The 26,577-nt window shown below is 37.5% G+C and overlaps 1 protein-coding gene across 3 annotated transcripts in view; it reads right to left on the reverse strand.

Moving 5' to 3' along the window:
• Positions 1-26,577, reverse strand: part of FOCAD (focadhesin) — a 310,658-nt gene that overhangs the window by 76,839 nt on the left and 207,242 nt on the right. For all 3 annotated transcript variants that reach the window (XM_082400998.1, XM_082400997.1, XM_082400999.1), the window contains 3 exons: positions 25,130-25,315; positions 19,006-19,127; positions 5,293-5,385 (listed from right to left, as the gene is read on the reverse strand). In XM_082400998.1, coding sequence (XP_082257124.1) covers positions 5,293-5,385; positions 19,006-19,127; positions 25,130-25,315 — 401 coding nt within the window. The remainder of the gene's footprint in view (positions 1-5,292; positions 5,386-19,005; positions 19,128-25,129; positions 25,316-26,577) is intronic.

The raw sequence follows: 26,577 nt of genomic DNA on the forward strand, positions 1-26,577 counted from the left end.
CATCCTCACCAGCATTTGAAATTACCAGGCTTTTAAATTTTTACCATTTTGGGAGGTGTAAAATGGGGCCCATTATGGTTTTAATTTTCATTTTACTGTTTACTGAGACTGAGCATCTTTCCAGATGTTTAATGACTATTTGGGTTTCCTATTCTGTCCATTTTTCTATTGGTTGCCTTTTTCTTATTGATTTTAGAGTTCTAAGGTGTGCTCTACAGAAGAAAAATTAATCTCTCTATATATTCTAGAGAGGGAAGCAATATACCTCTAGGTTAAGGATGTGGGCTCTGGAATCAGGATGTCCTGACCTAATGCCATTTCCACTTACTTGCTGTGTAAGTTTAGGCAAGTTACTTCACCTCTCTAAGCTTCAATTTCCATTTGTAAAATATAGCAAACACCTAACTCATAGGTATTAGAGCATCACATAAAATAATGTGGAAAAGTGTCTATTTAGTGCAGTGGCTGGTACCAAATAACTGCTACCGTTACCAGGTTTGCTGTCAAAAACAAACTCCCCTTATTATCTTCTTATAATCTATTCTCTCACGAATATATCTAAATCCTTCTTGAAATAATTCATATTTTTAATCTGTATACTCTCAAAGAGTAAAAGGTTCCCCAAAATGTAATATCCAGACTATAAAGTTGCATGTCCTTGTATTTCTCTCATATACTCTCAGTTGCTAGCCTGTAAGCTCATTGAAGAGTACAAGGATGGTTTTATCCATCTAAGGAGTCCCTGTATTTTGCACAACCTCCAGCACACAGTGCCCTGGGGCTCACCAGTTCAGGCACTCTGAGATCTGATGGGCATTCTGTTCACATCCTTCATAGTTTCTATTTACTTCAATCATGTTCATCCCCATCTCCGTGTTTTCAATGATAGAATCCCGACCCTTTCATTCTCCCTCTGTCTCTTGGAGCAAGGTATCAGAGGTGATCAAACTGGCAAGATACTGATATTAATATTTAATATTGATAGCAGTCTCCCAAGAGGGTAGGCAAAATAGAAAATCATGTTTATTGCCTTCTCTGTTTGTTATGCTTCTTAAATCATACCTCTTTCCTCCTAAAACATTTACTTTCCATAATGCTTTCCCAAAAAAGACAAATAAGAAATTAAAAGGTTAAAAATCTGTTCAGAAATAAGCAAAACACAAAAAGGCCAGTATATGTGCAGCCTCTTGAGAAGGCCTACTCTTCTGATCTCTCCTGTAGCCATAAACCAGTACAACTATTCTATAGTGACTAAGTAAATTTCTCATTTTTTCTTTCTCAGAGTCTCGGTTCTTCTCAATCTCCTCTTCTGAAATGTCTCTAATTCCTTCCACCCAGCCCCTGTTAGGCTATTTATTCAGATCTACTTTGCATCCAATTCTTCACCTACTGATAACAGAGATCCAATGGCATTTAACTCAGTTACCTCTGCTTCTGGTTAACAGCTGTGGTTAAGGAGGGGGGTAGGGTGGGGACACTCACTGGGAGAGAAAAGGCTGAAATGAGATTTTTTTTTTAAATAAATTTATTTATCTTTGGCTGTGTTGGGTCTTCGTTGCTGTGCACGGGCTTTCTCTAGTTGTGGCGAGCAGGGGCTACTCTTTGTTGCAGTGCGTGGGCTTCTCATTGCAGTGGCTTCTCTTGCTGCAGAGCAAGGGCTCTAGGCGTGCAGGCTTCAGTAACTGCGCTCGCAGGCTCTAGAGAGCAGGCTCAGTAGTTGTGGCGCACGGGCTTAGTTGCTCTGCGGCATGCAGGATCTTCCCGGGCCAGGGCTCAAACCATGTCCCCTGCATTGGCGGGCGGATTCTTAACCACTGTGCCACCAGGGAAGTCCTGAACTGAGTTTTTTGGATTGCCTGTAGATTCCAATTATTAATTTATCTATTCCTCTTCCTTTGTAAAAAAAAATCTTCAGCCTAGGTAACCACAAGCTTGCTGATTACAGTGAGCAAATTTTACCTAACTCTAAACCTGCACATTAAAGACAAACAAACAAACAACCTTTACAAATGGTCAAAGAGTAATCTACTAGGGGTCACAATTCCTGACTGGTTTTGATTTCAGATTATTGTGCAGCCAGCTGACCAACTCAGGAAACAAGTATCTGCAGTCAACCTGTTTTAACCCCTCTGTCCTGTCTGAGGTCATATTCAGCGTCCCTAAGGGCCCTTTAACCAAAGTCTAGAGACCTTAACCTCCTCAGTATCCCACAAGGGCAGCAAGGTAAAGCCAACTTGTAGAGGGCACTTTACCAAAATGGACTTGGAACTGTCAATCAACTCGTATCTGCATTTTTCAACTTAATGGGAAGAAATCCAAATACCTCCCCATGTCAACCACTTTGATATGCTTATAATTCAAAATCCGACATTCTTGTGGAAAAATTAGATAAGGCTGGAAGCTGACGCCTAAGCAAAAGCCACTAGAAGTGTTCAAATTGCAAACATTCACATTACAGTCAACCTCTGGGAAATAATGTAGAATGCACCTTTTAGCGTATCTCCTAGGCTTATTGAATAAAACATGGCTCCTCTAAATGATGCTCTAGTCTAATGCTACGAAATATGTCTAACACCAGATGGAAGTAACTATACCTCCTGTACTGAACGAAGAGTTATCCTCCAGGACGGACATTCTTGATATAGATGAGGAGTTTGGCAGTTGCTCTAATTCTTCTAAGATCCCATAAATTCTGTTTAAGTGTTGGGCTCATTTAAAAAGACTTGTTGAACAGTTAAAATGCATCAGCATACTTTCAAATAATAGTGATAGCCTAAAAAGCACTGCTGTACTTTTCAAATAATACTGAAAATCTTATTATAGTCCCTACTTTGAGTTTCACCTCTTAATCCCCAATTCTCAATGGAACTAGACTTATTAGAAACCCAAAGGAAAGAGATTTTAAGTGATAAATAAATAAAGATACACACTATCACCTACAACAGTAGAAAGGCAGAATAATTGACTTGTGTTACTAAAAATACTCAGCTGGCTTTTCATAAATTGATCTGTCCTCTAAAATATTAAACCAATTTGCATTATTTATAACAACTAATGAACGGTGTTAGGGAAAATGCATGATGCAGTGGCCAAGGCTGAGGCTCTGAAATCAGACAAATCCAGGTTAAGTTGCAGTTCTCTCATTTTGTGCAGTTTGCTTTGCTTTCCTAGCTAACCCTGCTTCCCCATCTATAATCCCATTCTACATGAGGTTAACAACATCCACTTCAAAGAGCTTCTGTAAAGATGACCTGAAATACTATACATTAAATGTTGGACAGACACTAGTTATTTAATAAATGGTAGCTCTTGTTATAAAAAAGAAACCACCGAGGGTTATTTTTTAATCAGTTGCTTGTCATCTGCATGTTATACCATAATCCTATTCAATTTCGCCTTCTTTATGCTAAGAGCTAAATAAAATTCTCAGTACATGCTGCAGGAGGAGTTGCTCTTGCCGGCTCCAGGTGCCTATACTGGAGTACATCCTCTATTAAAGCATCAAAGATTTGTACTGGCATTGCTAGTGGACACGTTAGTCTCCTGCACTGGACCGGGAGCTCACTGACAGGAAGGAGTGCTTTATTCCTCTTTCTACCCCACACACCCGGCACAGCACCTGGCCAGTAAAGGACGTTCCATAAACGTCTGGTGAAGGAAAACACTGCAAAATTACAAAGGGAAAAATGAGTGTGCGAAAAAGTGCGTACTCTGATGAGCAATCTCACTCTTCTTGAATAAAAACTATAATTGGTTAGGGGTGTGTATGGGTAATTCATTCATTCACTTATGCATCTACTCAAAACAAAGTGACCAGATGCCGCTGAGGATAAAAAAGTGTGTAAGCCAAGCAAAAGGGAACAATGGTTCCAAGGGAATGTCTTTAAAATGCAGATTCCAGTTTAGTTTGGCGAACCATCTAAAAACACTGTTGTTCAGAGTAGGGTTGATAGACTGAATTAAAATCGCCTGGCAGCTTGGTAAACATGGAGATTCCTGATCTCCTATTCAGTTCCAGTGAACCAGAATCTCTGAAGATGCATTAGTACTTTATAAATTCTAGAATGAATATGTTGTAGCAAGGTTTTAATTTGAGAACATCAATGCTGAGATGCTTGGTCATTCCTCCGGCCCTGCCTCTATCCTTTAGGACAGCTGTTACCTTTAACCATGACACCTCATTTCCTATGCCTTCATGAAAATCTTATTTTGGGCCATAAATTACTTAAGTAATTTAGATTTTTTCTATCATCCTTAACAGAGAATTTTAAGCTAGGAAAAAGGATTGAGTTAGTAGTTTTTTCCTTACGTTATTAAATGTACATATATTCCCAAACTGATTAAAAATTATTTCTAATTTTAAAAACTCACAAGCTATAACTTATAATATTACTGGAATAAAAGAAGTCAAATTGAGTGTAATTCATTTATTTAGTGAGCACTAAATATGTTTTAGACACCATGTCAGGTTCTAGAGACACAGCAGAGAGGAAAACACAGCTTCTGGCTTTAAGGAACAGAGCCAACTGGAGGGAGGCCCCAGACATATAACTAGGGTGATAAGGGCTTTGAAAAGGGAAGCATGGGTTCTAAGGAGGCACACAGAGAGGGAAGGCACACAGATAAAACCATGTAAAAAAACAAGTAGAAATTTGCCATTCCAACATGTGCCCCTTTCACGACTATGACAACTATAAATCCAACGTGAAACTTACTCCTGGAATTGAGAAAAAGGGAAAAGCTGCAAAACCAGCCTTGAATAGGCAGAGAGGGAATGGCAGTGCTTGCAACAGAAGGAACAGTGTAGGTAAAAGCCAAGAGGTTAGGGAAGACATGCTGAGTTTGGGAAAACAAAGAAATTGAGCAAGGCCGAAAATTCAGGGGAAGGGTTGAGAGACAGAGCTGGAGATGTAAAAGCAAGTCCAGCTCGAGAGGGCGCAGGTACAGGATGAAATGATGAGCTCAGTTTGGGACACGCTCAAATTGAGGTGCTGTGGGACAGCCGCGGCAGACATCTGGGACAAGGAGAGGTGTTCACAGAGCAGCAGGACATCGGAGAGGAGCGCTCGAGAGGCAGCTCTGGATGGAACACACATCTGGCGGGGGGCGGGCGTCACATTTAAAATTTAAGTGCAGTTATATATGCATGCCTCACATTCTTTTACGAGCAAAAATAACCGTTGCCTTTTTGATAGTGCTATTTTCCTAAGTGCTCTTACACTAAATACGTATTTGCAGTAAACCTTAAGAAAGAGACACGCCCTAGAGCAAGCCACCCCATGGTTTCATTACCTGTAAAATGGCATGATAAGCACGAGTCATATATGCGAGCCAGGCCTGTGGGAGAAAAATTGCACGGTGCCACTCGGAAAGCTGGATGTGAACCTGTGGGGAAAGTGTACCATGACATAAATTAGGCTGCACAGTATTAAAACAGAATAAAATGAAAACTGTATCATCAATTCTCTCTTTCCCTTCATTTCTATGGTCTGGATTCTAAAACAAACCAAATCAGTCTAGGATCAGAACCACAAATAAGATCTTTTGGATATTTTCAAAGGAGGGGAGTTTAGAGTCCTGTAAAGACAAAACACAATAAGCCAGGAATTTTCTAAATTAAAGCAAATAAAATCCTACAATAATGACAAGTTAAGATGTATGTGTAATACAAATATGTCCTCGAAAATCAGGGGGAAACTGTAAAGCCTCTTGCCAATGTCAGGAAACTAGGTATTGTCTAACAAATCCCCCTAGTAATTTTAAATAAAAATAAATATTGCTCACATCTTGGACTTCCAATATGACAATTTCTGCAGTAATAAACTTAAATTGCCAACAGAAATATCATGTTGTGTAGAAACCAGGACGTTAAGAGCATGCAAATGAGTCCCGCACACAGCAATTGTGCACACCACTAGATAAATGCCCTTTAATCAGTGTGGGTAAACAAGAGAAAAATGATATATGCCAACACCGAAATCCTGTTTCTGAAGACAGACCCAGACAAAACATCTGGTTTTCATAGTCATTTCTGTTTCTACCTATTAGTATACTGCTATCTTGCGACAAATCTTCCCAAGGTCTGCTTCTGCTAAAGAAAGATCACTCAAGAAAAAATAGTCACAGTGCATCACATTTCACGTTTCCTGTAACTCATCTCATCTAAACTCAAACAACGGAAACTGTAGTCTGTGTCTTACAGACAAAAAACAACAACAAACACACAAAAAGGACAAATTTCTACATAATTACCCCAGAATCATGATAACTACAGTGTTTAAAGAGATTTTACTGTATTATAGGAATTAATTTTCTCAAGTGCTTCGTGATGGGGAAGAGAACAGCCTCTCTGAATACATTTGGTTTCCATGGCTTCTGGTATTTTCTTTAATCCCAGTCTTAGTGTGGGCCTACTATACGCAAGGGACTCTGGAAGGATGTGAGGATTATAAATCGATCAGTATCTGCACAGAGTTCAGAAATGCGCAGGGAGAGTCAGAAATGTGCACAAATAGATTATAAGGCAAAATTATGAAGCATCTATGGGAACAAAGAGATCAGTCTGTCTGCAATCTAGCACTCCTCATCCCACTGCTTCTTTTTTAAAAATTAAATACTCAAACTGTATGAAAAAGATACTCAGATCATGAAATGAACCTAAAAAATAAATATAAAGTCAGATTTCTTGCTTTTCTGATTAAGTAAGTACTCACTCTATGGAGTAGGGTAGGGGGAGCCTTGTCAACATGCTAACAAAACTCCTTGAAGGAAGGGGCCTACCAATTCCTGCTTCTTCTCTTGTTATCCAGGAAGCTGTGGAGGCATTAATTAGTCCTTGGCCTTGCTCCCTGTTTCCAAAATGTGGGCACTTCCCTTTAGCTTTTTCCTACCCTTTTCAAAAAACACATTAATTATCTTTAAGTTCCATTCTGAGACCTGGATTTCACAGAACGGATACAAACACCACAACCAAAACTTTTATCTCTTACTTCAGAACCTCAAAATATTTTAAAATTTTGCTGCCACATAATCCATGGACATCATTGCACAACTGAGAATATCCACAGTCTCAGCAAATTGGCAAAAAGAGCACTGGATGTTCTTGGAAAGACAATGATCTCAATTGGCTTCTTAAAGTGGAGTTAAAAAAAGAAAGTAATATGAAAAAATGTAAAGGAACATGAGCAAATCAAATGCTGAGCTTCTAAGAACAAAGACTGTCATGCCAGGAAACCTATTTACAAGGAGGCTATAAACCGAAGGTTAAAGCTAACCCTCTTGCTGCTGTTCAGACCACATCTGAAGGTGGGTGCAGGGAAGCAGTCATGTTTGAGCCTAGACACCTGCCTGAACTCCCCAGGTTCTATGAGATTACACCTAGTCTTAGTGTTCTGTGGAGTTAGCTGTGACTAAACCTCTTTAAAAATGCACTTTCTCACTCTTTCCCTTACAGAAGAGAGACTTAGAGAAACAGCTTAAACATAGTCATGCCCTTACTCTCCAGTTGTGTTACAGGCAGAAAAGACTTCCTTGACCATGTTTAACAAAAACACATTTTAGGATGTGTTCAGCCACCCCACAGAGGTTAATGCTGCTAGGCTGAAAAATATAATTTGCATTATTAAAGTATGAAAATCATGTATAATTTGCTATACTGGTGAGATGGCTTTGAAGGAAGCCCAATCAACAAAGTAATTCCAATCATGAAGTATCAACCCTGTTATTCAACAGATGATAAAGCAGGGTTCTCAACCACTGTGCACCAAGTTTTAATTAACACACGGAATACAGTTTTTCTAAGGCTAACTATGTATACCCTTGCAGTGAATGACAGGTGTCTAATGTACTGCTGAGGTGAGCAGCTTCTATGACTTAGGGAAGAGTAAGAGTTTCTATGTGTAAGAGGTAGTACTAAGTATAACGAAACATTACTGCACGTGCCTAAAAAAGAGACTACGTTAGGGAAATACGCAAGTAGGGTAAAGGGGGAAAAGAAGGATGATAAGGCAAGAGTGGGAACAGGAGCAGGTCACAGGACTAAACAGGGTGGTCAGGGTATCTCGCTGAGAAGATGAAGCCTGAGTGAAAAGTTGAAGGAGATGAAGATGTAAAGACAAAGGTAAGTACTGGCGGGAATGTAAAACGGTTCAGCTGCTGTGGAAAAGAGTTTGGTGGGTCCTCCAAAAGTTAAACATAGAATTACCAAATGACCCACTCCTAGGTATATACCACTCCTAGGTATATACCAAACAGAACTGAAATGACATATTTAAACAAATACTGTACGTGAATGCTCAAGCAGCACTTTCACAGTAGTCGCAAGGCGGAAATAACCCAAATGTTCATGAATGAATAAACGGATAAACAAAATATGATAAATCCATAATGGAATATTATTTGGCCATAAAAAGGAATGAAGTACTAATGCATGCTACAACATGGATGCACCTTGAAAACATGATGTGAAAGTGAAAGAAGCCAGACACGAAAGGTCACATGTTCTATGATTCCATTTATATTAAATGTCCAGAATAGGTAAATCCATAGGGAGAGAAAGCAAGTTAGTGGTTTCCAGGGGTGGGGAGGAGGTAGGGAGAGGAAGAAGTGGGAGGGAATGTTTAATGCATACATGGTCTCATTTGAGGGTGATGAAAATATTTCGGAACTAGACAGGGGTGATGGTTGCACACTGTGAATGTACTAAATACCACTGGATTGTACACTTTAAGCTTTAAAATGGTTAGTTTGATGTTATGTGAATTTTACCTCAATTAAAAAAAATACTACAAGGTAAGGCAAAGGTCCCTAAAGTGAGCACGTGGCTGACCTGTTTCAGGAACAGAAGGGAGGCCAGGGTAACGAGCACAGATAGAGTAAGCAAAGAGGAGAGTGTAAAAAGAGAAGGCTGGAGAATTAACAGGAGAAAGCAGGGCCTTCTAGGTCACTTCTCAGGACTTGCCTTTACTCTTACTAAAGGGGGAGCCATTATAAGGTTTTGAGAAAAATGACACGATCTAATCTACATCGTAAAAGGATCACGCTCTGTTGAGAACAGACTGTAGCGGGCAAAGGTCAAAGCAGAGAAATCTACTCAGAGGCTCCTGCAAAAATCCAGGTAAGAGATAGTGGTGGCTTGAGTGGTAGCAGTAACACTGTACAATAAAAGTTTTCGAGTATTTAGCTGTGTAATTTTTCCACCCTACCCCAAATATTAAGTAAAATGCCAATATATAAAACAGAAAACAGAGAAGCAAAATGTGTGTAAATGAAGTAAGGATGAAGGCTGAGGGCTTGGCGTTCAGCCCTCTTGATCATCTGAGTCTACTTTGCGGTGGTCCCTAGCACTCTTTAAAACACAGTTTTAACTAGAGGGACATAAAAGAGATCAGTGGTTGTCAGGAGATGGGGGAGCGGGGGAGGAGCTGACTACAAAGGAGCATGGGGGGATTTTCGGGTGAAAGAACTGTTCTCATCTTGACTGTGGTACTGATTAGACAAATGTGTTCATGTCTCAAAATTCATAGAACTATATACTAAAAGGGGAGAAACCTACTATATGCATATAACTCTAAAATAAAATTTAAAATACATAGTTTGAAAATGGCTACTTTTAGAACATACACTTCTCAAACATTCACCTCCCACCATCTAATACCCTCTGTATACTTCTTTGTCATCATCATTCAAAATCCACTCTTCCTCTTATCTTTCCTTTTCCTATCAATATTACCCCATCAATATTACAATCACCAGGTTTGAAATTTCTGATTTATCCTGGACTTCTCCCTTGCCCCCAACTCAACTGTCATCTCTACCTCTAAAATGTTTACTATGTTTGTCCCTACTTTCTTCCTCACTGGGTGAGCCCTAATTCCTGCCTTGATTACTGAGGCCACCTAACTGATCTCTTAACAGCCTAAAATCTTTCCTCCTTCTAATACATCCTGAATGGTGTTGCTACTACTACATTAACTCAGAACTTCTTTTCAAAAACCTTTGATGGTTCATTAAAGAATAAAGTCCAAATTCTTTTGTGCCATGTCCAAAGTATTTTAGAATCAAATTAAGAAATAATTTGTTGTAGGAACCTCCCTGGCGGGTTCGATCCCTGGTCAGAGAACTAAGATCCCACATGCCACTCATAGCGGCAAAAAAAAAAAAAAAAAAAAAAGAAAGAATTTGTTGTTATGTGAGAACTCTGCTGCCCTGCTGGTTAAGATCCTCATCCAATTTCCCCACTTGATTTTCTGCTCCTCTCTTTCATTTAACCTGTATTCTGGTTGATTTGGGTTATAAACAAATTCCCAAGCCTGTCCTATACTCTACAAGACCTTTGCATTCACTGACTGCTTCCACTGCTTTGAATGCCCAGTCTTCCCCTCACCTCTACTTTCTGAAATAATTTCTCTCAACCCTACACTTGGAAGTACACTATATGCCTCTCCTGTTATACTCAACAGATTCCATCTTAGATTATTTGTTCATGGACCTTAATCTCATACAATCCCAAGGGCAGAGATCATATCCTATTCATCCCGGAATCCCTCCCATGAAACCCACAACAGTATCTCGCACTTAAGTGTTCACTTAAGTACCTGCTGAGTTTAACCAATTAAACGTACAGTGTTCGCTTTAAGGCAAAATCTTGTCATGTGAAAACCACACTGTCATAAACAAGTAATCACAGAAAGTCATGATGTGTAAAAACACAATGTTAGAAAACTTTTTTTAGTAGGCACGGCTAAACACAAACACAAGTTGTTGAGGATACAGTTATTCGAAATTTTACAAAACATGTCCAAAATGTTCTGGCTGGGAAATGTTTCATTCCAGATTAAAAACACAGTGACTGACAAGGCGAAATTTTAAAGCGGGTATTATAAACTTTGTATTTTGAAATTTCCTAACGAAACTTTTTAATTTGTATCATACAAGTTCTAATGACATATACGGGATATACTCGCTCAACAGAAATATCCTGCTCAGAAACACAATTCATAGATGTAGCGGGAATGTCAAAAGACAGAATGAAGAAGGAGATCTTGTTTCCTCACTGATGCATGTTTTTCCTGAAGGAACTACACGGCTACCTAATTAGATAATTTACTGTTCAGAATACACTGCCCAGAAATTTGGTAATGTTTTCTGCCTCTTGAGTGATCTTAACAAATACAGTTATTCATTTATAAGAAAATACCCATTTTAACAGCACTTCAATAAATAATTTAAATCAAGTAAGACAAGCTTTGGTGAGGCTGTTTGGCTGTAAAACTAGAATGGGATAAGGTAGAGCAGCACATAAAAATCAACAGGTAAAGTGTTTGTTACTGATTTTAAAACCTCGATCTCACAAAGTAAGGCATATTCATGTTTCCCAGATGTATATATCATTATCAAAAGGATAAAAGTATTTAACTGCAGTTGTTACCCAGACACACTAACACTGAGCCACTACATTTGGTCTGTGACATACACACACTTGTCCCACATTCCCAGAAGAAAAACCATTTGTACTTAGTGTTAGAGACCCCCAAAGCCACTCAATGTCCCACTGTTTATAAATAAGAAATCATAGGCTTCAGTTGTCTGTCAATAGTAATCTTGTTTGCACAGTATAAATTTTCTGTTATTCCTGTCCCCTGACAAATAGCGACTGGAAGACAAGAAGGGAGGGCTTATAGAGGACACATTTTTAAAGTAAAATGACACTCATCACTTTGTAGGTGCTTTCTGGACATTTAAAACTCTCTCTCTCCTTCCACCCTCCCTCCGTCCCTCCCTCATTCTCTCTCCAGCTCAGTCTATCTCTCTCTTCCCCTCTCCCCCCCAACTCCTGCTCCCCCTTCCCATGAGGATAACATTAGCTTGAAAGCTGACAATTCAATCACATCTCAAGCAACCATTTACTCTGTTATTTAATAGGAAGGGGGAAAACCCTGTTACCATAACAACTCACATCACATGGTAATTATGGAGTTTCTAAAATACAGCAAACCATACTTTTCACAGTGTTTTCTAAGGGGAATGTGTAATAAACACAGATACCACTTCTCAAAATTATTATTCAAAATTTTCATCTAATTGTTTCATATTGCATGAATGCTAACATACTCCATGTTTTTCATAAGAAATATGTTTTTAAATAAAGAAGGAACTGAAAGAAAAGGGCAAATGATGGGTTATATCACATGTACTTTTGGGTATCTAGGGAAAAAATGTAAAGAAGGCAGAAGAAAAAAATTAATTTATAAGGCAAAACAAATCAAATGATGATCAATTTCAAAAGAAAGAAAGAAGAAAAAAGATTTCATTCAGAGTAGTGCCGCCAATAAGCCTGATAAAGGCTTCTCTGAAATAAAAATGAAAAAGAGCTCATTACCTAATGCTGAGGCAGAAATATGGTTGGGTAGCAGCAGCAGGATCAGGAAAATCTGCATGTGCCCAAAGATGGAGGAAATAATGAAGCAAGGCTGCCATTCTCATCCAGGGACAAATCAGTGTCATCCAATTTAGGTGAGAGTATCATGTCAGAGTTAGAAATGCCAAAGGATGACAAGACAGGCAGCAACTTTCAGGGAAAGAAACTGTCATTCACCTTCAGCTTCCTCATCAACAGGAGCCAAGTTAGTCTCAGGATGAGAAGTAGTTATAAATCAGGGCAGAGGAAGACAGTCACCTGAGCTTGGAGAAGCCCTAGTAGATCTGAAATGACCCCTGGTTGTCCCCTGTTCAAAGGAGCAAAGAGAGAGAGGGCACTTCAGTTTTAGAGAAATCTAAACAGGACAGTGATTATACAGAACTGCTCCTGGTAGGTCAGGTCAAACCCAAATCAGACTTGGATCTGTGAACCTTCTGAAAGTATAACGTGGGAGACTTTCACTTTAAGAAAAGTCAATGAAAAACAAAAACAGTTTTTAGAAAGAAGGGGATATAATGCTTTCCAAAAGAGTTCATCTCAGATTAAATAGCTAGTTCTCCATGACACTGAAAATACTTGATTTAACTAACACAGTTATTGAGAAATATTGACAATTACATAAAGCAAAATACACTTCAAAATATGAAGAGCAGAGCACTTGGACATTCAAAACCAAGTTCTTTTATCCATTCATTCACTCACTCACCCATCTATAGTTGTATGCATTAGGGCCATAGAATATCCTATAGGTATATGTAACCTTTGGCAGAGAGGGGAGGCTAAACCATATAAATGAATAACAACACCAACAGTATATAATAGCTTGTTCAAATGACAATAATGTCATTTCTTAGTAAGACCTCAACAATTATTAGATTCACCATCAATTTAATAGCAACATTTCTGGAAAAAGGAAACGATCCCACTAAATGCACATATAAAGTATAGGACACATCCAAGTTTCAAAAGGATGAAAATCATTTACAAAGTGTCTACTATGTGCCAGGAATACTAAGCACTGGAACGACACATGACCAAAACAAACTCCTTGATTTTATAAAATTTACACTTTAAAAAAGGAGAGAGGGGCTTCCCTGGTGGCGCAGTGGTTGAGAATCTGCCTGCCAATGCAGGGTACACGGGTTCGAGTCCTGGTCTGGGAAGATCCCACATGCCGCGGAGCAACTGGCCCCGTGAGCCACAACTACTGAGCATGCGCGTCTGGAGCCTGTGCTCCGCAACAAGAGAAGCCGCGATAGTGAGAGGCCCGCGCACCGCGATGAAGAGTGGCCCCCGCTCGCCGCAACTAGAGAAAGCCCTCGCACAGAAACGAAGACCCAACACAGCCAGAAATAAATAAATTAATTAATTAATTTTTTTAAAAGAAAGGAGAGAGACACACTAATTGTCATGTATGCTGTGCCACCCAAATCCCCACTTCAGGATTAGTAGGGCTAGGTGGATAAATAGTTTCAGTATTAAATAAATTTAATTCATAGTTACAAACATTCCTAAAGAAAACTCCAAGCCCAGAATTTTCACTAGAAAATTCTACTGTCCATTTTAGGAAAAATTATTTATTAGGATAGCATTATCCTGATAACACATCAGGCAAAGGTATTACAAAGAAACTACAGAACCATACCCCTCATCGGTGCAAAGATGCAAAAATCCTTAACAAAATATTATTAGCAAATCAAATTCAGCAATAAATAAATAGGATACTTCATTATAATCAAGTGGAGTTTATCCTAGGAATGCAGATTTGGTTCACATTAGAAAATCAATCAAAATAATTCATCATATCAACAAACCAAAAAAGTATACAATCATTTCAATAAATGTAGGGAAAAAAACATTTGACAAAATTCAACATCTATTTGTAATAAACCCCCTTAGCAATTTAGGAATAAAAGGAAACTTCATCAACCTAATACAGGATATCTACAAAATCTCTACACTAAAATAAACTAAATATAACATCATATTTAATGTTAAGACACTGAATGCTTTCCCCCAAGACTGTTAACAATATAAGAATTTCTGCTCTCACCACTGCTATTCAACCACACCAAAGGGTCCTACACAGTGCAATCAGGCAAGAAAAAGAAATCAAAGGCATACAGATCCAAGAGAAAAACAGTATGGCAATCTCTATTCATAGACAACATTACAATGAAAAACAAAAAGAATCTACAAAAAAGCTACAAGAATATATAAGTGGGTTTAGTAAGGCCATAAAAAAGTATCAATTACATGTTTATATTCTAGCAATGAGCAGTTGGAAATTAAGACAAACCAAAAAACAGTCTAATTGCACTAGCATAAAAATACTTAGGGATATGCAATACTTATTAAATTTAACAAAATATGTGCAAGATTTGTAGTAAGAAAACAATAAAACATTGATCTAAGATAATAGAGAAATATACCTTGTGTATGGGTTGAAAAACTTAATATTATTAAGATGTCAATTCTCTCCCAAATTGATCTACAAATTCAATTTGCATTTCTACTTAAAATTACAGCAGGCTCTTTTTGTAGCTTCTCAAAGCTGATTTAAAATTTATGTGGGGGGCTTCCCTGGTGGCACAGTGGTTAAGAATCCGCCTGCCAATGCAGGGGACATGGGTTCGAGCCCTGGTCCGAGAAGATCCCACACGCCGTGGAACAACTAAGCCCATGCACCATAACTACTGAGCCTGAGCTCTAGAGCCCGCACACCACAACTACTGAAGCCCGCGCGCCACAACTACTGAGCCTGAGTGCTACAACTACTGAAGCCCATGCACCTAGAGCCCTTGCTCTGCAACAAGAGAAGCCACTGCAATGAGAAGCCCACACACCGCAACGAAGAGTAGCCCCCGCTCACCGCAACTAAGGAAAGCCCGTGCACAGCAACGAAGACCCAACACAGCCAAAAATAAATAAATAAATTAATTAAATTTATGTGGAAAAGCAAAGGGCTTAAGACAGCCAAATTTAAAACAAAATTGGAAGATTCATATTACTTGATTTCAAGACTTATTATAAAGCAACAGTAGTGAAACTGTGTGGTTTTGTTGAAAGTCTACACACTTATAACAATGAAACAAAATTGAGTACAGAAATAGACCCATACATATATGGACAAATGATTTTTTGACAAAGGTGCCTAGGTGAAGAAAGGATGGTATAACTCAACGAGTATAACTCATACCTTATGAAAAATTAACTCAAATAATCATAGGCTAAAATGTAAATCTTAAACCATAAAGCTTCTTCTACAAGAAAACTTAGGCGATCCATCAAGTGATTAATGGATAAACTATATATGATATATTCATACAGTGGAATACTATTCAGCTGTAAAAAGGAATGAACTACTGATACATACTATAGTACATATAAATCTTGAAAACATTATACTAAGTAAAAAAACCCATACCAAAAAACCCACATATTGCATGATTCCATTTATATAAAATGTCTAAAACTGGCAAAACTACACAGAAAGAAAGTGGATTCATGGTTGCTGAAGGCTGGGATGTGAGGAAAATGGAGAGTGACTGCTAATGGGTACAGAGTTTCTTTTCATTATGATGAAAATATTCTAAAATTGATTGTGGTGATGGCTACACAACTCTGTGCATATACTAAAACCACTGACTTGCACACATTAAATGAGTGAATTTTACGGTACATAAATTATACTTCATTTTTTAAAAAATTTTTAAAAAAGAAAACACAGGGAAAAAAAAGCAGAAAAACTTTGAGACTTGGGGTAGGACAAAAAAGCAAGAACTATAAAAAGAAAAACTTGATAAATTCTTCAAAACTAAAGATCTTCTCTTCAAAAGACAAATGAAAAGACAAGTTACAGAGTAGGTAAAAACATGTGCAAAACACATTTCTAATTAAAAAAACTTATATCCAGAATATATAAAGAACTCTCATTTGAAAACAAAAAACCTGGATTAAAAATGGGCAAAAGAACAGAACACTCCATGGAAGAAAAAAATATGAATGGTGAATAAATACATGAAAAGATGTTCAACATCAGCAGTCATTAAAAAAAAACACGAATTAAAAACCACAAAAGGGAAACCACTAACCACTATGAGAACTGCTAAATTTAAAAAAACTGACCATATTGAGCACTGGCAAGGAAGGCAGAGCAACCAGAACTCCCTTACACTGCCGATGGGGACTCAAAATGGGAGAGTCACTAGAAAAACAGTCGGGTAGTTTCTTATATCCACTCACCAAAAGACCTAGCGATCCCATTCTTAGGTAGTTATTTACTCAAAAGAAATGAAAACAGATGTCCACACATACACCTGTATGATAATGTTTATAGCAGCTTTAGTCATAATCTGGAAAAAGTAGAAACAACCCAAAGGTCCATCAATGGGTAAATTAATACACAGATTGAAACAATGATGACAGGTTTTTTAAAAACAAAAAGACTCAGAACAAAGCAGTGATGGGAACCAAAGCAAAGTCTGAAGAAACTTCAGCTGGAAAAATACCAAAGGGACTGCAACAAAAGAAATACTAGAAGAAAGGAGGAGAGTTAGGAAATACTAGAGTCATCCTGGAAAAAACCAAAGGTATTTTAAAATTGTTCTCTGATTGCCCTGGGATGGTACAAGGTAGTTCAAGAACTGGGTAATCATACTTCCTGGGTTCAATTTCCAGGCTCCTCTACTTACGTGTGTCAAGCACATTAACAGCACCAACCTCACAGTGTGAAGATAGAGATTAAATGAATTAATATATGCATGGCAAATTTTGAAGTGTCTGAGCTGGTTATTAGCTATTATTATTGCAATTGTTATACTTATTAACTAGTTCTTAAAATTCTTATTATTTGTTGTCAGACAGTCTGAGAAACTGCATGGCTCATTCTCTATCTCTTTTTTAAAAAAATGAATTATAGTAAGCAGAAAATGAATCCAAACAAAATCCTACCATAGATTTGGCAGAATTCTGTCTAATGTGTCTTCCAATTGACTCATAAAATTATGATCTTTTCTCATCTCTTGAAATTTTCTAGGCATTCTAAAATACAAGCAACAAGTATCATAACCCAAATATTTTCTCTGTTCACATCTAAGGTACACCTCATAAGTTCTGATTCCATTTTCTGAATTTATTAGGTGTCTTCTGCTACCTCCACATTAGCACTTTTTTTGTCTCTTTTCTGATGGTACTTTTAAAATTAGGCTTCCATTAATACTTAACAATTTGGTTATCCACGTAGTACACAGCTTTAAAACCCAAAAAGGTACCAAATCTCTCTCTTCTCCATACCAACAAATAATATGCTAGGGAGAACAAATCTAGAAATTACCTATGCTTTTTCCTCTTTCATGAAATTAAACCTCTCTTCTTCCCAGAGAAACACTGCTCTCCCCAGATCTTTCTTCCCTCCTTAGTTAAATAAAGACACTGTGTTAGACAAAAAAGGTTCTGAACCAAATATTTACATAATTTCAATTCTAACTAAATATATAAAACTAATATGGGTGGCTAGGATAGAAGTGGGTCTTTAAAATCTGGCTATGCTGGGACTTCCCTGGCAGTCCAGTGGTTAAGACTCTGCGCTTCCACTGTAGTGGGCACGGGTTCAATCCCTGGTCAGGGAACTAAGATCCCTTGTGCCGTGCACGTGCACGGCCAAAAAACAAATAAACAAAAAATCTGGCTATGCTAATTGGTAGCAATTGGTATGACACAGAATATAATCAAATCAAATTAGTGATGCCAAGATTTATAAATTACGTCTCAAAATAAGATTTAATACAAACATACTGTAGAAGCACTATTTTTACCTCATATCCTTTAAAATTTTTATAATTTATATATTTTCATCTATAATTTGTATATAACTTATGTTTAAATTATGTAAAATAAACCTCTTTGTTGTGATGTTTTGTTTTGTTATTCATTCATACATTTTAATTTGTATATACCTGAATGAGTAACTGTCATAAAATTTTAAAAAACAACAAAAAAACAAATTTCCCAAGTGCTTTACAACTTCCCTCTTCCCTCTCGTATTGCTACCATCTGCAACGATCAGATTTCAAGCAAAAAATAATGTAACTTTATTTTAAAAGGGTGGTCTAAAAGAAAAATTAAATAAACACTAAAACCAAAGGTTTTTTTTTTTTGCCCTAAACAATATTATTTACTGTTAATTCCCAACATTCACAAAATATAAACACTGGTGCTCTACATACTTTCAAAGGATCACAATTAAGAAACAGGCAAAATTATTTCTTTAAATAATAAATTGGTATTTATTCTGAAATATGGAAGTTAAATACTGATGAAATAAACCAAATTCCAAGATACTACTCCCTAATAGGCTGAGCAGTGGGGAAGCATGCCAGTTTCTTTGAGAAATACCTCAAAATATTTTAGTATTCAGTCGGCTCAACTATTCTGGTTGTCTTTAAAAGCCACTTAAATTAATTATGATAAAGAGAAAAATAATTCCCAAACACACACTAAATTTCATGGGCATAAAGTGAAGGAGGGAAACCCCAAAACAGATATAAGCAAGAAGAACCTGTTACAGAGTATGGGAAGGCACCTACCTCATGCACTAGAGCGAGTGAAGTCTGCTTGAAACTTCGCCCTCTATTGGCCATCAGTCTATTCAATGGTTTGCCATCTTTACTCTGATACATTGAAATATCATAACAAAATAGCATACCACCTTAAAAGAAAAATAAAAAATAAAAACATTGCTTATGGAAAAACTCATTAATTAGGTTCTCAGTAATCCATATTCAATCAATCTGTATAGAGAGATTTAGAAATTAAAAGAATATGCTAAGCAAATTATGATTTTTAACTATGAATAAAAAAAAAGAAGAGCTATAAGAAGTTACCATATTGAAACAATCACTTACTGACAAGCCTTATTCATTTGTAAATAAATGAGAAAATTTCAAATCATGTCTTATTTTAAATTTTGTGAACTGTTACTTCTAGAAATTCTATTAAGCTTTTCTTTAAAAACAAACTTCAATGAAAGCGAAATGCTTGTGCATGTCAGTCTTTGTGAACTCCTGATAATATGGGTTCCTTTAGTTTCTACCCATAAGTGGACTAGTTTTCCCTCATACCTGCACTCACATACATTCACTCTCCCTTTTTTCCTCCCTTTTCTAACATACTTTGGGGAATTTTTGCAACTATGTTCATGGAAGAGACTGGCCTTTACTATTCTCTTCTTCTACTTGGTATCAAGATTATGCTGATCTCAATCAAGAATGTTCTCTTTTTTTTTTTTTTCTCTGTTGAAGTTTATAAAGACCACTGTTATTTCTCCCTTAATTTTTTTGAGGACTTCACCAAGGAAGCCATCTGCACCTAGGTTTTCATCGTGGGAAAGTTGTTACAGATTCAATTTCTTTAATACATATCAAACTATTCATATAGTCTATTTCTCCTTCTGTCAGTTTTGCAAAGTTTTATATTTTGAGGAATTTCTACATCTCATCTAAACTGTGAAATTCATTGGCTAAAAGTTCTCCAAAATATTCTTTAATGTTTTGAATGCTGTAGGGCCTGAAGTAATGTCTCCTTTGTTGTTCCTGATATAGGTGATCTATATTTCTCTATTTTTTTGTACAGCCTTACAACAGCTTTATCAATTTTCTTAAACTTTATTTTTTTTTAAACTAGCAGCGTTATTTATTTATTTATTTATTTTTAATTTTTATTTATTTTTGGCTGCGTTGGGTCTTCATTGTTGTGCGTGGGCTTTCTCTAGTTGTGGTGCGTGGGCTTCTCATTGCAGTGGCTTCTCTTATTGTGGAGCAAGGACTCTAGGCGCATGGGCTTCAGTAGTTGCAGCACGCGGGCTCAGTAGTTGTGGCACATGGGCTCTAGGGCCCGTGGGCTTCAGTACTTGTGGCACACGGGCTCAGTAGTCATGGCTCGCAGGCTCAGTAGTTGTGGCGCACGGGCTTAGTTGCTCCGTGGCGTGTGGGGTCTTCCCGGACCAGGGATTGAACCCGTGTCCCCTGCACTGACAGGCAGATTCTTAACCACTTTGCCACCAGGGAAGTCCTCGTTAAACTTTTCAAAGAATCACCTTTGGCTTTGCTTATTTTCTTTATTTCCTGTGTTTCCTATTGCATTGATTTTTATTCCTATCTTTATTATTCCTTCCTTTATCATTTCCTTACATTTAATTTGCTGTTCTTCTCCAAGTTTCTTGAAATAGAAGTTTAAATTATAATTGTTTTCCTTTCTTCTTTTTTCAGTATATGCATTAAGGGTATAAATTTCCTACTAACACTGTTTTTTTTTTTTTACAGGTAAAGCAGATAATTTTTAATGACATGGGTGAACTTGAAAATGGAAATTGTAAGACTTCAAAAGATTTTCTTTTTCCCCACCACCACCACCCCCGACCTCCACTTTCCCTCCTTGGTGTCCATACGTTTGTTCTCTACTTCTGTTTCTATTTCTGCCTTGCAAACTGGTTCATCTGTGCCATTTTTCTAGATTCCACATATATGCGTTAATATACGATATTTGTTTTTCTCTTTCTGACTTCACTCTGTATGACAGTCTCTAGGTCCATCCATGTCTAAACAAATGACCCAATTTCGTTCCCTTTTATGGCTGAGTAATATTCCATTGTATATACGTACCACATCTTCTTTATCCATTCATCTGTCAATGGACATTTAGGTTGCTTTCATGACCTGGCTATTGTAAACAGTGCTGCAATGAACATTGGGGTGTATGTATCTTTTTGAATTATGGTTTTCTCTGGGTATATGCCCAGTAGTGGGATTGCTGGGTCATATGGTAATTCTATTTTTAGTTTTTTAAGGAACCTCCATACTGTTCACCATAGTGGCTGTATCAATTTACATTCCCACCAACAGTACAAGAGTGTTCCCTTTTCTCCACACCCTCTCCAGCATTTGTTGTTTGTAGATTTTCTGATGATGCCCATTCTAACTGGTGTGAGGTGATACCTCATTGCAGTTTTGATTTGCATTTCTCTAATAATTAGTGATGTTGAGCAGCTTTTCATGTGCCTCTTGGCCATCTGTATGTCTTCTTTGGAGAAATGTCTATTTAGGTTTTCTGCCTATTTTTTGATTGGGTTGTTTGTTTTTTTAATATTGAGCTGCATGAGCTTTTTATATATTTTGGAGATTAACCCTTTGTCCGTTGATTCGTTTGCAAATATTTTCTCCCATTCTGAGGGTTGTCTTTTCATCTTGTTTATAGTTCCTTTGCAGTGCAAAAGCTTTTAAGTTACATTAGGTCCCATTTGTTTATTTTTGTTTTATATCCAGTACTCTAGGAGGTGGGTCAAAAAAGATCTTGCTGTGATTTATGTCAAAGAGTGTTCTTCCTATGTTTTCCTCTAAGAGTTTTATAGTGTCCGGTCTTACACTTAGGTCTTTAATCCATTTTGAGTTTATTTTTTGTGTATGGTGTTAGGGAGTGTTCTAATTTAATTCTTTTATATGTAGCTGTCCAGTTTTTTCAGCACCACTTATTGAAGAGACTGTCTTTTCTCCACTGTATATCCTTGCCTCCTTTGTCATAGATTAGTTGACCATAGGTGTGTGGGTTTATCTCTGGGCTTTCTATCCTGTTCCATTGATCTATATTTCTGTTTTTGTGCCAGTACCATACTGTCTTGATCACTGTAGCTTTGTAGTATAGTCTGAAGTCACAGAGTCTGATTCCTCCAGTTCCATTTTTTTCCCTCAAGATTGCTTTGGCTATTCGGGGTCTTTTGTGTCTCCATACAAATTTTAAGATTTTTTGTTCTAGTTCTGTAAAAAATGCCATTAGTAATTTGATAGGGATTGCGTTGAATCTGTAGATTGCTTTGGGTAGTATAGTCATTTTCACAATATTGATTCTTCCAATCCAAGAACATGGTATATTTCTCCATTTGTTTGTGTCATCTTTGATTTCTCTCATCAGTGTCTTATAGTTTTCTGAGTACAGGTTTTTTACCTCCTTCAGTAGGTTTATTCCTAGGTATTTTATTCTTTTTGTTGTAATGGTGAATGGGAATGTTACCTTAATTTCTCTTTCTGATCTTTCGTTGTTAGTGTATAGGAATGCTAGAGATTTCTGTGCATTAATTTTGTATCCTGCAACTTTACCAAATTCATTGATTAGTTCTAGTAGTTTTCTGGTGGCATCCTTAGGATTATCTATGTACAATACATGTCATCTGCAAACAGTGACAGTTTTACTTCTTCTTTTCCAATTTGGATTCCTGTTATTTCTTTTTCTTCTCTGATTGCCGTGGCTAGGACTTCCAAAACTATGTTGAACAATAGTGGCAAGAGTGGACATCCTTGTTGTGTTCCTAATCTTAGAGGAAATGTTTTCAGTTTTTCACCATTGAGAATGATGTTTGCTGTGGGTTTGCTGTGGGTTTGCTGTATATGTCCTTTATTATGTTCAGGTAGGTTCCCTCTATGCCCACTTTCTGGAGCGTTTTTATCACCTACTAACACTGTTTTAGCTGCATCCCACAAGTTGTAATTTGGCATATTTTTATTATCATTCAGTTCAAAATATTTTCTGATTTCCATTTTGATTTTTTTCTTTGATCCATGGATGATTTATAAGTGTACTGTTCAATTTCCAGGCGAGTGGAGAAATTCTAGTTATCTTTTTGTTATTTAGTTTAGCTTAATCCTATTGTTTTCAGAGGACAGACTCAATGACTTCAATATTTTGAAATTTGTTGAAATGTATGGTCTGCCATATAACCATTTTGATAAGTTTCCAATGTACAGTTAAAAAGCATACAAATTCTATCACTATAAGATACAATGTTCCATATGTCACTTAAGTGAAGTTTGTTCATAGTATTATTCATATATTTTGTGAACTTGATTTTTTTGTCTGCTTGTTCGTCACACCACTGAAAAAGCTGTCTAAGGGTTTCCCGCTTTTATTGTGCATTTGTCTATTTAGTTAGTTCTGATAATTTTTGTCATATAGTTTGAAACTCTGTTATTTTGGCACATTGATTAGAATTGTGATACTTTTCTAATGGACTGACTTCTTTATCTCCATGAAATATTCCCTTCATTTCTAGCTTCTTCCTTTTTCATATGTCTAGCACTTTTTCACTGGACAGTATATGAAAGAACCACAGAAATTCTAAATGATATTATTTTTTTAATCAGAGAATTTTCTCCTCTGTTAGGCAGACAGAGTGAAGGACAGATCATCTCAGGTGAATGAGGGATTTAACTGAGTTAGGCTTGACTATAGCTTTGGTAAATCTCAGTCTACCTCTGGTTCAACCCTGTTCCTAAGGCATGCCTCCTCAAGATTTTCAACTGACAGTCTAATCGGTCTTTGACTCTTCAATACAGAAAGATTATGGGAGATTCAGAGATTTGGATCTGTCCTCAGAAGTTTTCAGTTTAGCTTTTAACTTCCCACAAAGCTGCAAAATTAGACAAATATCTTAAGGGAGGCTGTGTGTTTGAAGGGTCTCAAGTCCCCAGTCTTGTCACTCAGGTTACCACATAAATGTCATGATCTCTGTTGGCTTCTCTGACTCCTGCACCAGCCTCTTGTTAAGGTCAAGCCTGAATTTCAGCCTCTATCTGAGGCCAAAATTACTAAGTGCATCCAGGTGAAAAGAGCTGTAGATCTCAGTATCAATTCACTACTTGTGTGCTTTGTTTTCAGGCCCATTCTCCTAGCCAGTCTTTGTTTCCTAAGCACCACAAGACTGGAGATTTCACTGCCTCTCAGAAGCATCAGCCTAGTTCTTTAACCTTCAGTGCAAACTCAAAAGTCACCAAATTGCTTATGAGGAAAATCTGCAGTTTGTCACCTGTACTAGAATCTTCAGAGAAACATAACCAACAGGATATATATAGGTACAGATATGTAGATAAGCAAGAGGAGACTTATTATGGGAATTGACTCCCAAGATTTTTGAGGCTGAGAAGTCCCATGATCTGCTGTCTGCAAACTAGAGAACCAGGAAAGCCTGTGGTGCAATTCAGTCTGAGTCAGAAAGCCCAAGAACCAGGAAAACCAATGTCCAAAGGCAGGAGGAGATGGATCTCCCAGCTCAAGCAAAGAGAGCAAAGTCACCCTTCCTCTACCTTTTTGTTCTATTCAGGTCTTCAATGGATTGGATGTTGCCCACCCACACTGCTCAGGGTGATCTTCTTTACTCAGTCTACTGATTCAAAGGCTAACCTCTCCTGGAAACACACTCAGAAATAATACTTACCAGTTATCTGAGCATCACTTAGCCCAATGAAGATGACACATAAAATTAATCATCACATCAGCCTAGTCCCATGAAACCACTAAAAGCTTTACTGGTTTCTCTATCCTCCAACAGGCCTCTTCCTGGGCCAATACCCAATCCCAGCCCACAACCAGAATCAGTGAATATCTCCCATGGGGTAGGGGCCGGGGGGTGGGACAGGTCCATAGGGAACAATCTAAAATGTTCTCTCCATTCCGTAATTTCAGTCTATTCTTTGTTTTATCTATGTCTTTTTTTCTACAGTTCTCTGATGGCTTTAAAATGTGATTCACTTTTGTAATTTATCCAGCTGTGTCTAGACGTTAGCAGCAGCAGCAATGCCTTTCCATGCCCTATTATACCCTACTTGGAAGAGAAACTTAAATCACCACATTAAAACCCTGTACATTGATACTATGCATTGTGCTTACCCGCAAGGCCAGGTTTCAAACCTGGTTGCTTGTTTGTTTCATACATTTTCAACATAAAATTGGGGATTCCTGCTACAGTCTTTCCTTGATCTAAGCGAGCACCTCCTTTTAATGCAGAGTGATACACCCCACGGGGCATATTCACCATTTCTTGCTTCACAAGTGATGTAAAAAATTCCTCCAAAGCTGAAAGAAATAAAAGGAGACCAAAAGTAGAGTGAATATAGTATGCTAGAAGAGAAACATTCATTCTTAACTCATACACACACACACCAACAACAACAACTTAGCTATATTTCAGGTAAAATTTCACACAGTAAAAAAACAATTCTTGATTCCCAGCCCTTTTTTAGTCTTCCCCAAACCAGAATATGGCACCCAGTTACTCAAGCTTAAAAACTTAGTCATTCTTAATTCCTCTCTTTCTCACACTCCTTATATGTAGCAAGTCCTTGTAGATCTACCTTTAAAAATATATCTCAAATCCATCCGTTTCTCTCCATTTTCACTGCTACTTGCCCAGTCATTACCTTCTCTCTTCCTCATCTGGATAAATTTAAAAACTAGTTCTTGATTTCTTCTCCTCATGACCACTCCTCTAAACCATCCTCTACCCAGAAAGAAGCTAGAGTTTTATGTCATTTCCTTCCCTAACATCTTTCAATGCTTTTTCACTGTACATAGAATAACGTCAAGACATCTGACAGTGATCAAGGCTTTCTATGACCTAGCCCCTGACTCTCCCTGTGACCTCATCTCTACCACCCACCTTCCTTCCTAGCTGTGTTAAAAACACACTTCCACACATGGCCTTTTTCCATTCCTCAATAACACAAAGTTCATATCTAAGTCAAGGCCACTGCACTTGCCATTCCTTCCACCTGGAACACACTAATCCCCAATGTCCACCTGACTGGCTCCTTCCTGTCATTTAGATATTTTCAGAGAGGCCCTTTATGACTATCCATCATTCTGCAGTAATATCAGTACACTTATTTTAAAAGATTAATTCACTATTTCTTTGTTTGTGTTCCTTCTAATTAAGCCCAAGCTCTTTATTGCTTGACATCTTCACTTATTATAAGGTAATGCAGTAATGTGGGATCAGAAGACAATAGGGTATCCAAACAAAATACCTGATTAGCACTATAGGTTTATATTCAAGTGTTATTTTCCTAAGGACCACTAGAGGTTGCCCAATGCAGAAATAAAAACAACAAAAATTAAAGCTAAACAAACCATATGGAAAACAAAAAAGGAAACTACCACAGGTGCCTCTTATTATAGGAACGAAAAGCAAGAGTCTGCCTACCTAAACTAGAATTTCATTCTGAATAGGTCTAAAAGTCTCCTTTAAATGACCACGATTAAATTAAAGGCAGAAGTACTCACTGGAACATGTATTATGTACCCAGTTCTGTCATTCCTATATAGAACTTTCCTAGGTG

Source organism: Balaenoptera borealis (assembly GCF_965194805.1).
Source record: "Balaenoptera borealis genome assembly, chromosome: 8".
Classification (NCBI taxonomy): domain Eukaryota; kingdom Metazoa; phylum Chordata; class Mammalia; order Artiodactyla; family Balaenopteridae; genus Balaenoptera; species Balaenoptera borealis.